The 13,836-nt window shown below is 34.5% G+C and overlaps 1 protein-coding gene across 1 annotated transcript; it reads left to right on the plus strand.

Moving 5' to 3' along the window:
* Positions 1-9,799: 9,799 nt before the first annotated feature.
* Positions 9,800-13,306, plus strand: LOC147568096 (putative pectate lyase 18). Its single transcript, XM_086654536.1, has 4 exons — positions 9,800-10,052; positions 10,132-11,035; positions 11,701-11,906; positions 12,863-13,306. The coding sequence occupies exons 1-4, from the start codon at positions 9,919-9,921 to the stop codon at positions 13,158-13,160; spliced, it is 1,542 nt and encodes a 513-aa protein (XP_086510662.1). The 5' UTR covers positions 9,800-9,918; the 3' UTR covers positions 13,161-13,306.
* The last annotated feature ends 530 nt before the right edge of the window (positions 13,307-13,836 follow it).

The raw sequence follows: 13,836 nt of genomic DNA on the forward strand, positions 1-13,836 counted from the left end.
TGTTAAAATAGGAGTTACCCTTAAGACTTCTTTAACTAAAGATTGAATAAAGTAGTGAATAATAGTACTATTTTATGAGACTAGTAGTAGTACAAAGTAGAGTAGATTATACTAAAAATGATTTTAAAGTGGGTGGTTTGTTTTTTATATAGTTTTTTTTGTTAGTGAATTCTGTTACTAATTTTGTTCTTTCAGTTTAAGCAATCTCTTCTGTAATCGAGTTCTTTTGATACTTGATGGGCTTTGTCATTTGTTTATTAGATATTTGATTTTATCAGAAGTCAACGATAGAAAAAAAATTTGAGAGTGAGATTATGTGATTTACCAGATTAAAATTGGTACGCGAATAGGTTTTTATTGTGGTGGGTTGCTAAAAGTAATCTAGATGAGTTTTAAGGCCCATAAGATAGCGATGCAAATGAGTTTTTATTCTAGTGGTTTGGTAAAAGTAGGGTAGATGGGTTTCATGCCCATAAGATAGCGACATTGTGTTGATTTACTATCTGCTTAATGTACTAAAAAAGACAGACGAAAACGAATTGCTTGATTACTCGGCCACAGGGCTCAACGCTTATGTTTGATTTGGGCAAAAAAAAACATTGTTATTAATCCATATGAAAATATGAAATAGGGCGGCTTCTACAAGCTTAGGATCCGGCTTTATTAGTCTTTGCCGTTTGGCCCCACCCAACTCTTCCAACTTGATTACTTGAACTGCTCGATGAATGGCTCGAAAGCCTTAGTGCCATTTATTTCTCCTCGATTAACTAAAAATCCAGAGATCTAATGGCTATGATTAGCCACTTTAAATATCAGATTAATCTTAATACATATTTTAATACAGAATTAAGAGACCAAGTTGCAAATAAAAAATACTACAAGTAAGAAGAAATAGTGTAAAAAGGGGGGGAGTTGTTAACTTTATTTAAAAGGAAAATATCCTATTCTGGGGGCACGCATGATGATAACGGTTTTAACCGTCAAAAAAGAAATCTCAAATACCCTTATTATGTTTCCTCCATCCTTAAATATGTAGACCCCTCATCATTACTACAGGCGTGATCTTGTTTTCCTTTTCTTAATCTTGTTTTATGATAAATTAGTTTCTATTTGTGAAGTTTTTTTTAATTAGGGGTGAACAATGGTTTGGTTTCCAACCTTTTTTTTTAGTATATCTATAGTTTGATCCAAATAGTTAGGTTATTGAAAATCTCAATCCGAATCACCTTGGTTCGAGTTATCAAACTAAACTATGCAGGAACGATTTGGTTTGGTAGGAAAACCGAACTAAAAATTAAAATTTTTCCAAGAGCGAAACATTGAGTTTTCAGTTTTTCGACTTTAAGGTTCTTCATCTTTCAACCGAAAGCCCTAGGAACTCAGGGAAGAATGGTGTTTTGATGGAACTAACTTAACAATGGAATCTCCACCATCCATCATGTCCAATCATATATTTTATATATATAATATGTGGAAGATAATAATAAATGGTTTGGTCCGGCGTTTTTGGTTATCCGTTAAGCAAATCCATGGACCGAATCAAAACCCTTGGTTTTGACCTTTTAGTATCCTAATCAATCTGGATAACTATTGGATCGGTCACCAAAACCATCCAAATTTGTTTGGATCGGATTGGTTTGGTCAGTCAGAATACTAGATGTACACCCCTATTTTTAATCTTGTCAATTTGACTGGTTATCTTAATTTTATTTATTTATTTTAGTTTCTTAGTTATTTCAATTTTCGGTACTATGATGAAGTGATGTCTATTGAGAAGTTCATTTGTTTGAGTAGTAATCTCTAAGTCTTAACATAGAAGAGATTAAAGCTCGAAATTTATAGTTTCTATAAGAAAAAGTTGACTCTATTAAAGTTTTCAAAACTTATTATTTTCAAGGGAGACTTTCATTTAGAGAGTTCTTTCTTATGGTGTAATCCTTAAACTTTGTATGGCGTTTTTGTTCTCATAGTTCGAAGCTGGTTTGTTTGGATCTGAATAATCTGACTCAAGTAGATTCACAATTAAATCAAATAATTCACTTAGAAAACTCAGATAATACAAATCAGACAAAAATATATGACTCAGAGATCTAAGCTCAAGTCAAATTTCATATCTCATTAAAAAAAAAACTGAGTATCTTTTAGCATCTTTATCTATCTGTATGTAGTCTTCTTCTTTTTGTTGTGGGGAGAGTTATTTATTTTCCTAGTTGTGTGGGTTGGGCAAGTAATATAGGGTTGGAAAAGAACACAACCAAGAATTTCATGGCTACCTGTGGCAGCAAGCCGATTGTGGCGGCCTGCCGATTGTGGCGGCCCAGACGGACTTGCACGATCTGTTTATAAGGCAACACGACAGTTACGTTCCGTGTCGACCCGTTTCTAGTCAAATGGGTCGTGATGGGTCTAAGATTGTAAGTTCTCAAACGCGTCAACCATAACACGTTAGAAACAGTAACACGGTATGCTACGGCATGTGTCGTTCTTGACCCGCGGCGACACGCAAACTTGTAAATTTGTTTATTTAATTTATAAAATATTACTATTACCTGGTTGAAAGTAACTATTAATTATTACAAACAAAAAAAACAAAGTATGACTTAATTTGGTAATATAGTCCAACATGTAAAAGACTACAAGATAAAAGAAAAGTGAAAAGTTAAGAAAAATAATTTCTTTTCCGTCTAATTAACAAAGAAAGGAAAAAAACATGTTAGGCTTAAAAAAAAAGACCACAATGTCTGGTTTGAAAAGAATTAATTGCTATCTTTTTGTTACTTTTCTTTTTATAAATGTTATAAAAAAATTTTGAGTATTGATGAATGGACCATTAACGACTGGACCATTCAGCACGACACGACAACATCTGAAAAAGCCACGGCAACGACAACCACATTACTGGGACATTTATGTGCCCAGACCTTTGTGCTTTGGGAGGACATGACACAACCCGTAGACCACCACTAATGGATATTGTTGGGGTGCCTCTAGAACATCCTCTATCAATGCGATTGCCTAATAGACACCTTCGGCTAAGTGGGCTGCCGGAGGGAAAGTTCTAAAGGCTACCCCTTTATAGTAGGGCTGGCCTAATACACAGTATAGCATGATCCACTTTAAGTAGCCAAGTAGGGAAGTCTTAATCACATGTTATACACACAATTTTCACTTCACTTCTTAGTATAACCAAGACAAGCATTATAACAGACAAACCAGCTGACCATCTTCTTCCCCATGAGGGTTTCAGGTAACCCTGGTCGAGAGTGTGAGAGAGAGAGAGAAGGAGAAGGGGTGAAAGAACACGAGAAGGAGGGGAATAAAGTAGAGAGAAGGAGAAAGTGGTGGTACTGGTGTGGTTGGTGGTGGTGGTGGTGGTGGTGATGGTGAGTGAAAGTTGTCCTCAAAAATGGGGAAGACAGATGATGTATCGTGTATGTGTTTGAATAGCTAAAATGTGGTTGGTTCCTATGGTCCTGTATGTGCATAAACTAATCTGATAAAAGTTCTTTGGGCACCACCCAAATTGCTAAGACAAAACCTTTACACTATATATCGACAAACTCACGATAGACTTTCAACAACACAGTGTGGTCCAGATATATAACATAGAGTCTAAGAAATTATATTCATCTATATTGGCAAACGTTTGCAAAACCGCATATTATGTAAATTATACATAAATATAATTTGATTTCCGATAGATAACAAACAATAAACACATCATTCTAAAACCTAAATATTACGCCATCATTAAAAACAATTTTGAATTTCTCTTTTTTCCTTTCTACATTTTCAACTTCATGAAATACAATACGAATTCGACAATGTTTTTTTTTTTTTTTTTATATATATTTAGTTTATCAGAAACCATCGCTTTCAATCTCACCTTAATATCCAATTCTGATTTCAATCGCAAAATCTGCAAAAGTAAAAGATACAAAAGCATGTGATCGAAATAGTTAAGTGTAGTCATTGGTGGGACAAGAAAGAGAAAAGTAAAAACGAGTCACTCTCATGGCCCTCTTGCACTTAAATCATCTTTTGACCTTTTGTTCATGCCAACTTGGACATATAAAGGTCCTAAAATTGAACTTGGATAAACAAAAGGTACCAAATTTATATTAACTAAAACGTAGTGGGACCCAAACCTCACGCCGAATATAAGCTTTCCACATAGATATTTGGGATCAGATGCTAAAAAGGAAAAAATAAAAGTGGAACCGGGTAAGAAAATTGAACATACATACTTGGCTTAGGGTTTCTTTTCCTTGTATTTATCTACTTATCATCTTCACTTTATACAATCACCTTTGTTTGTTTTGGAATTCAAAGTAAGAGTCCTACTTGAGGCAATGTATATGTCTCTTTCTTCTTCTTTAACTTTATTACAAACCTAATACATTTTCTCAATATTTGAAAATTTGAGGACTTTGGCCTCTCACTCAGCCCAAAACACAATTTGTATATCCATGATTCATGGTTTGTAAGGACAATGGTAAGATTGTTAGAGCCATAATTTTGATAGAGAGACTTGGGTCCATTTGGATTTCGAGTTGTATTTAAGATATTATATGACGCAATTGTTTTTTAATTAATTAACCATTTAGAAGTCTCCTAAGATGTCGTCGAACATGATCCTGAACTACGAGTACTTGTGTGGGTTCGAAACTCAGCATCTTCTTAGATATTGTTCTATTTAGTATTAAACAGTGATGCAATGGAAGGTCTTAGCCGTAAATTAAAGATGAATCATAGTCAAGATAGATTTCTGGGCTTTCCGACCTCTCAAGGAGATTTGAGATATCCCATCTCCTTTTCGCGGATGATTGCATTATTTTTGGCAGGAACACGATTGAAAATATCCACAACCTCAAGAACATTCTCCAGGATTTCAGTGATACTTCGGGTCAGATGATTAATTATGCTAAATCTAATATTTTTTACTCTAAGGACTCACACCCCAAATTTAAGAGAATTATTATGCGTACGCTGAAAGTTAAATACGCTTCCACATCGGAGAAATATCTTGGCACCCAACTCTTCATAGGAGCACAGAAAATCAAGGTTTTCAAGGACATCCTGGAGCAGATCAAGAATAAACTTAACAAGTGGAACCATTCGTTTCTCTCCCAGGCGGGTCGTACTGTGGTCATATCAGCCATAGCGGCGGCTGTACCCCGATATCAAATGCAATGCTTTGCCATCCCGAAAGGAATAAGCAAAAGCATCAAGGCCGTTCAACGGACATTCTGGTGGGGTAAGACCAAAGGCATTTGCACTAAAGCTTGGTCATATATTTGCACTCCTAAGAAAGTAGGGGGTCTTGGACTTCATCTTCCTGAATTAGACAACGAAGCTCTTCTTTCTAAGCTAGCATGGAGACTCAAAACGGAACCGGAGGCGGTGTGGGTTAAACTTCTTAAGTCTAAGTATTATCCGCGTCAGGTCAACCCGGGCTCAGCTAAAGCTCACCACTCTTGGAATTGGAAGACGATCAGAAAGCATTATAACCTTATAGAAGATCTGGCTATTTGGGAGGTTCAGTCAGGAAACGACATTAGCATTTGGACTGATAATTGGGTGTCGGGGCTTAATGGACCGGTTCAGAATGATCATCAATCCAATCTAATTAAAGTGGCGCAACTCATCAAGAACCATCAATGGGAAAATGATCTTCTTAGATCTAACTTCGATGAGAATACTTGCAATCTTATCAAAGCTATTCCAGTTAACAGTGAAGGCAAGGATCAGATTAAGTGGAAGCTTACTAACTCGGGTAAATTCTCTGTTGCATCTATGTATCAATATCTCAGCAACCACCATAGTGAGGTTAATAATAATCAACATAACTGGAACTTCATTTGGTCGCTCCCTACTGTTCCCCGGATAAAGATGTTCATATGGAAAATTTGTAACCAAGTGCTACCAGTTAGAGAAAGAATAGGTAAATATATCAATAATAACTTTACTTGCCCTAATTGCACTTATATTGAATCTATAGAACATGCTTTATTACATTGCGAACTGGCGAAAAATATATGGTTTAATTATAATATCATTTATGTGAATATTACGTCTATCTCCGACTGGATTTTCTCTTGGGAAGAGAATGTTAATCTGAGCTACACGGTTAATAATATACACTTTTCGATTATTTTATGGATTTTATGGAAAGTGAGATGTGATCACTGTTTCAAGCATGAAATAAATAATCTCGACCACATCATAAAAATAATTGAGAATTTTCCTAGAATAATAAACTATAGCAGGAGTATAAGTCAAAGTGTAAATGGAAAATGGCAGCCCCCGCCGGCAAATTATATTAAAATGAATGTAGATGCATCCTTTATCAACTTAACATCCAATGCGGGTATCAGTACCATTGTCCACAATGCAGAATCAAAATTCATAGCAGCTAATGTTCAATCAACCAGGACCAGAAACAGTGAAGAAGGAGAAGCTATGGCGATGTTATTTGGTTTGGAATGGGCTAAAGCTAACAACCACAAGAAGATAATTCTTGAAAGCGACAACATAAATCTCGTCAAACATCTCAAGAATAAAAGACACTCGATACACTGGCAATCTCTTATTCATGTTCGGAGAATCAAGGATTTAAGTAAAGACTTTGAAGAGGTGAAATTTCAATATACAAAGAGGAATCTCAATTCCAGTGCTGACACTTTAGCTAAATGAGCGCGAAAGAAGAATTCTTGTAGAGTGTGGAATAATGTTCCTTTTATGCTTGTTGATAAGTATTGTAATAACTTTTTAGTTTAATTTAATGAAAGCTATTTCAACAAAAACAAATAGTATTAAACAGTGATGCATATGTATATGTTAGTTAGGTTAAAAGATGTATTTGCCTAAGAAGATAAAGCAATTTTAACCACGTAATAGAGTGAGAAGAGTGCGACCATATCTCATAACTATGAGGTTGTTTGTTTAAAACTTTAAGAGCATTTCAGTGTCGCATTCCACAACGCTTACTTGTACATCTCGCGAGGGGAGATTTGCTGTTTGGACTCCCTTACCTATAATCGACTTGCTGTTTGGACTCCCTTTTTCCAGTGTTGCACTTTGGACTCCCTTTTAAAAAAAAAAAAGTTAAATCTAACAGCTTAAAAGCACATTAGAGATGAAAATACTATTTTACCCTCTACTTAACCTAACCCAACCTAAGTAACCCACGAGTTAACTAAACCCATGTACCGACCCGCGGGTTGACCCAAGTAGGTTCTAAACAGCAACCGGGTTCCTTCTTCTTCTTCTATATTAGTTATTAATGGAATTGTTTTTTCATTTTTTTTGATGAAATCGATTTATCCCAAACTCTTTCCCCCATCTAACCGAACTTCCCAATATTCATGTATCATTTCTCGTTCTTAAATTGATAGCTTCACATTTAGGCTGCTCAGAGTTAGCCATGAAAAACCTAATCTGCCATAGTCAAAAGGCAATAGCCATAACACGAACTATTCTCAAACACCAGGTCTTGGTCGAACTCCAATAGCCACAAATGGTGGTAAAACTATTGCTTCCTACAATCCAAAAACAATCAAACCCAATTTCATAAACAGGAACAAGAAAACTAATGAAAAAAAAGCAGTGGCACTAAAAAAGATCAAATGTGTAGTTTTTAGAACTTCACTAAAACGACCATCAATAAGCATTTCCCCACCTTGATTTTCTCCAATTATGTTTGTTAATTCATCTATTATATGATGGGGTTGTAAAATCCCTTTCCCTTGAGCAACATACCTTCAAAAGAAAATCAAAGAGCAGTTGAATTAAAAAAGAAAAAAAAACAAAGCTTGCTATAAATGGATTTGGGATAAATTAGAGAGAGAAAGTTAGAACGACTGAAAGAAAAATAATGGGTAGGAATGTTGAAGAAAAATGGGTACAGTTAGAGAGAGAAAGTTAGAACAGGGTAGGAGTGAAAATAGTTCTTCTGGAATTGAAGAAGATAGAAATGTTGATAATGGTGAATTCTTCTTCACTTTTAATCCATTACATGTGGGAGTCATCCTCATCCTGAGTTAAACAAAGTAAGGGGCCCAAAGTGCAATATTGATTATTTAAGGGTTAAGTGGGAATTTTCTAAAATATAACTTTAGGGACGGAATATTCCTGATTGATTCCGTCAAAAGGGAGTCCAAAGTGCAACACTGGAAAAAGGGAGTCCAAACAGCAAGTCAATTATACGAAATGGGGTCCAAACAGCAAATCTCCCTCTCGCGAGATATTGGAGTGGAATGTCTCGCATAAAACGTTACATTATAGGGGTGGGGATAATAGATTACAGGGCCTCGCTTGACCTTGATGATTCCGTTACATATTTAACGGCTACAATTACATACACACATTATTTATGGTTGTCTAATTGAGAACTTCTTTTTTTTGATGAGAGGTCTAATTGAGAACTTATAAATAATTTGTTGGTTGTTGTTTCACATCTCTGTAGGCCCATTTGTTGGCTAGGCCAGACAAATAAAACCATCCTCAGCCAACCAAATGATTTTAATATCTATTCTAAATTTCTCAATTATTTCTTATCCACCTTCCCCTTAAAAACAATAAATAATTCATACCGACCTCTAATGTTATGAACCACCAACGTGTTTTACTAATTGAGCTTACCCGTCTCTGTTTGTTCACGTAGTACTTTGAATCTGACTTATATGGTGAAGAACACGATAGTCATTTGAGTTATCTTGGACAATATATGGACTCTTAATTTACATCTGATCTCAAATATATCTAAAATTAGTTTGAGTATCTATTGAGACGAGTGACTGGTGCGATACACAACCAACCCTAAAGTAAAAAATTTCTCTATTTGTTACTATTATTAGTTCAAAGATTACCGAGTCAAAGAGAAACAACTGAAAAAAAAAGAAAGGAAAGAAAAAGGAGAGAATGACAGTTGAACACGAATATTCTACTCTCATTGCAAGACACATGAGAAAAGAAAACAAAAAATCTGACCTAAATAAGCCTCCATTTCCCACAGATAAAAAAGGGTAGCTTCTCCCAAAGTATTAGAACTCTAAATCAACATTCTTTACAAACCTAAGTTCTTTAAAAGTTAAAAACATTTCAGCCAACTCAAGAAAAGCACAAATCCCTATGCATTTTAGTTGGTTTACACGCTTCACCCCCCAAACACTTTCTAATTCTACCTTTTCCCATCTCTCTCTCTCTCTCTGTTTTTCATCTAAATCCATCTTTACCCTAGGAGAGATTAATGTCTTTTAAGAAGAAAACAAGAATTATAAAGTAGATGAGTTTCATTATATAATTCAGAGATACTTTAATTGGGTTGATAGGTCAGATATCTATCTAATCTTCTCTTTATTTTTCTCTCTCTCAAATTAAGAAGAAGAAAAAACAGAGACCCATTTTACTTTGATTCTTTAATGAATTATAAGAAGAAGTATATACATATATCTTACATCATCCTTAACCAAACCCAGAAAAGAATATAATAAAGATCAATTGTTATACTAGTTTCTAATACAAGTATCAAATATAGAAATTTTTTGAGAATTTGGATAATCCCCTGTTTTAAATTCATCTTTTTTCGCCGATTTTCATTTTCTTTTACCTTTTTGGATACACCTTTTTTTTCAACTTCTCTTGGGTTATAAGTGTTTTAATGATTAACAAACAAGATAGGAATTTAAGTGAGATAATTTTAGAGAGAGAAAAAAAAGAATAGTTGGGGGTACCTATCTCTATAATCAAAACTAAAATTAATACTTTTTTTCATAAATAAAGACATATATATATATATACATATATTTATATTTATTCCAAATTGTATCTTTCTATCCAAGTTCATTGAAGAAGAAGAAATCTAGGGTTTAGAGAAGGAAGAACAGAACAAACCCACATTACTTACATTCATTCAAGATGCTTCTCAATACCTGCATTCTCCTAATTTCTCTCTCAAGCTTCTTCTCTCCTGTTATCAGAGCAACCCATTATAATCTAACTCTTCCTCATCAACACCCATACCCTGAATTTGTTGTTCAAGATGTTCAAAGGTAGTAATCAAAATTTTGAAATTTGGGTTTTGCTCTGTTTTTGGAATTTTAATTTGGGTTACTCTGTTTTATATTTCAGGAGAGTAAATGAATCTGTTTCAAGAAGGCAAATGCTGGGAATCCATGAGAAAGATCAATATACATGTATGACTGGTAACCCAATTGATGATTGTTGGAGATGTGATCCAAATTGGCAAGAAAATCGACAACGATTAGCCGATTGTGGAATCGGGTTTGGTCGAGATGCTCTTGGTGGAAAAGGAGGTCAGTTCTATATAGTTACAGATTCATCTGATACTAATCCAGTAAACCCTAAACCAGGAACATTAAGATATGCTGTAATTCAAACAGAACCACTCTGGATCATTTTCTCTGCAAATATGTTAATCAAACTCAAAGAAGAATTGATTATTAATAGTTTTAAAACCATTGATGGAAGAGGATTCGATGTTCATATAACTGGTGGTGGTTGTATTACTCTTCAATCTGTGAGCAATATTATCATTCATAATATTCATATTCATCATTGTGTTCCTTCTGGTAATGCAAATGTTCGTTCAAGTCCTACCCATTTTGGATTTAGGTCAAAATCAGATGGTGATGGTATTTCAATCTATACTGGAAGAAAGATTTGGATTGATCATTGTTCATTATCTTATTGTACTGATGGATTAATTGATGCTATAATGGGTTCAACTGGGATAACGATATCTAACAATTACTTCTCTCATCACAATGAAGTTATGTTAATGGGTCACAATGATAATTATTTGCCCGATTCGGGTATGCAAGTAACGATCGCGTTTAATCATTTCGGTGAAGCATTGATTCAGAGAATGCCAAGGTGTAGACATGGTTATTTTCATGTCGTTAATAATGATTTTACGCAATGGGAAATGTACGCTATTGGAGGTAGTGCAAATCCTACTATTAATAGTCAAGGAAATCGTTATACTGCGCCTTCCAATCCCAATGCAAAAGAGGTAAGGATTTCAACATCTTTTCAAGTTTGATCCGCAATGAGATGATTCTATTCACATGAGACTCCAAGATCATTTATTAAATGACATGGATACATCTTGAATTGAATAAACACTACAACCACCATTATTGAAACATCTCGACTCTAAAAGCCATATAAAAACTTTTAAAGCCATCTTAGCTAGGGTCTGAAAGTCCATATATTCGTATTTTTACTTTATTCACTGTTTTTGTTACATGAGATAAATGTAGAAGATAAACTAATTACATCAAGATTAGATTTCATAGCCTCGTGGACTTAAGAGCTAGTGTCAAATCATGGAACGCCAAGTGGTGGTGATGTAATGAGATGTTTAGTTTGCGGACGACTAACTCAAAACCAATATGATGAATAGAGAATTAGAGATGACCTAGTTATAAAAGTATTGTATGTTCACGTCAGAGTATTGTCACGTGCCCCTCATGTGTGTCATTTTGTTGAGCGACATGAAACACTTATTGCCGTTAGGCCTATCATACGTGGGTGTAGTTCTTATATTCTAATACTATGTTAAGTTTGTGGAAGTCTCACCCAAAATTATTACTGTATAATTTTAGTGATCTTGAGAGTACCTTTTATCTATGTGGAGTTATTATCTTATGCCCCATATGTATGTTCGATGGATAGGTAACCAAGAGGGTGGAGACAGATGAGAGAGAATGGACAGATTGGAATTGGAGAACAGAGGGAGATATGATGGTAAATGGAGCATTCTTTGTTCCATCTGGAGCAGAAGCTTCACTTCAATATGCACAAGCCTATAGTGTCGAACCCAAGTCTTCGGGTATTATTGACCAATTAACTGTGAACGCCGGCGTCTTAACTGCAAATGGGTACACTTTCTTTTCTTTTTTACTTGTTTTCATTTTGTGTAGGGCTCTAGTTTTGACCTAGCAATGTCCATTACTAATTAAAATGATTTCTAGGGTACACTATCAAGTGATTTGGGAACCCTAAACGGCCCAATAAAATCAATACTTTTTGAAACTCACTAAATTAAAGAAGATTTATTTGTTTAGAATTTAACTGAAAAAGAAAAGGTAAAAGATTGCATGGGTTCTTGTACTGGTGCGAGCCCATAAACAATAACCTAAAGTCTAAACAGCCGCGCCTACGCCCCTTTCAATAGTTTTTTCGTTATTTCTTGTACACTTTCTCATAGATTATAACATTATAATATCATTTTTAACAAATGGGTCCATAGTTTAAAACTATTTTAAGGTATACATCATGTTTGGATTACATTGACAATGTTCCATTAAGGAATTTTGATTACTTGAACTAAATAAGAAGGATAGTTTACATTCTTTTGTTGACCAATTGATATTGTAGTTGGATACCTTTCCGTGCTAACGAACATGGTAATTTCTCATACGGTTATAATATACATTCAGTAAACACAAAATTTTCACATTACTTCGTTTTCAGTAATAAGAAGAAAATAATTATAAATGAATAGGGTTATTTTAGTAGTCATAAAAAGATATTTTGTCATGAAACATATTTCCAATCCCATGTATCTTATCATGTCATGGAGAAAAACAGGTATTAGATCATAAGTGTCGCTGCTCGTAAGTCTTACTAATAATTATTGGTAGGACCATTTACGGGTTCCACACGTTATTTTTCGGTTTGTCTCCATCTGGTGGAGCTATCACCTTCATCATCTATGTTTTTCTTTTTGAAATATAATCAAATCTAATTATTTTTTATATATTTTATCATATAATAGTATCTTTTTATACTTTATAATACTAAACCCTAGTCCAATTTATGATCAATGGTGCAGGGTGAGTAGTAGAGGCGTATCATACCCAGGATTCAGTGGCAATGGTGGTTTCAGTGGCGGAGGAGGAACAACCAGCGGTGGCACCGTAATAGGGACAAACCCTGGTGGGAATGGTATCATTGGTTACAGTGGTGATGGTGGCGGCGGCAGTAGTACAGGAGGAGTAGATCCAAATATTTTTGGAATGGTATTTGGGAATGGGACATCAATTCAACTACCATCGCCTATATTTTTGTCGATTCTTCTTCTCATTATCAATGGTTTATTATTATTTTTAAATACAACCCAAACTACATAGAAATCTACATTTGTCATCCTAAATTTTAGGTAGGATAATTGTATACACAAATATAGGATTAGGGAAGAGAAGAAAGAAAAAGAAAAGGTTATTAAAAGGGGCACACCTTCTTCCTTGTCAATATATACATATATTCTTTTTCATTATCTCCCCACTTGCAGAAGTTAATATTAATTTATGCATTCATGGAGCTCCTACTATTTTGTATGTAATTAACCATGGAGTTGTGTATATCGGTATATATATATATATACACAAATTGGTTCATTAAATTAGAATATATGACATGTTGCACCCATACTTTATGACATGTTGCATGGGTTCATGTAGCAAATTAGGGTATCACTTTGCTACTTCATAAATTATAACTAGTTGGTAGGTCCTATCTGTCTAATAGAAGTTCCTAAATGAGAATGATCCATTTGACTTTTAAAAGAAATTGTGCAAACTCTTACACTATTACAAGAAGCAAAGATAGGACGGAATTCTTACAAGATTTTGAATCCCCTTCCACAAAAGAAATTTTGATTTCAAGTAAATTTCAGTATACATAATAAAAATATTTTAGTTGTTTTGGCTGAAATAATCTGAAATTTAGTTCTTGTTTTCTTTTTTGAAAGAACAGGACTCAAATTTTAGCCTCTCCAACAAAAAGACATAATGTCACATCACTCAA

This window comes from Eschscholzia californica, unplaced genomic scaffold (assembly GCF_041429995.1).
Source record: "Eschscholzia californica isolate CP2 unplaced genomic scaffold, dmEscCali1.0.p SCAF_1, whole genome shotgun sequence".
Lineage (NCBI taxonomy): Eukaryota > Viridiplantae > Streptophyta > Magnoliopsida > Ranunculales > Papaveraceae > Eschscholzia > Eschscholzia californica.

Coding starts and splice junctions, on each gene's coding strand:
- LOC147568096 (XM_086654536.1), top strand. CDS start 9,919: ATGCTTCTCAATACCTGCATTCTCCTAATTTCTCTCTCAAGCTTCTTC. Junction 10,053..10,131: donor GTTGTTCAAGATGTTCAAAG/GTAGTAATCAAA, acceptor TTTATATTTCAG/GAGAGTAAATGAATCTGTTT. Junction 11,036..11,700: donor CCAATCCCAATGCAAAAGAG/GTAAGGATTTCA, acceptor TTCGATGGATAG/GTAACCAAGAGGGTGGAGAC.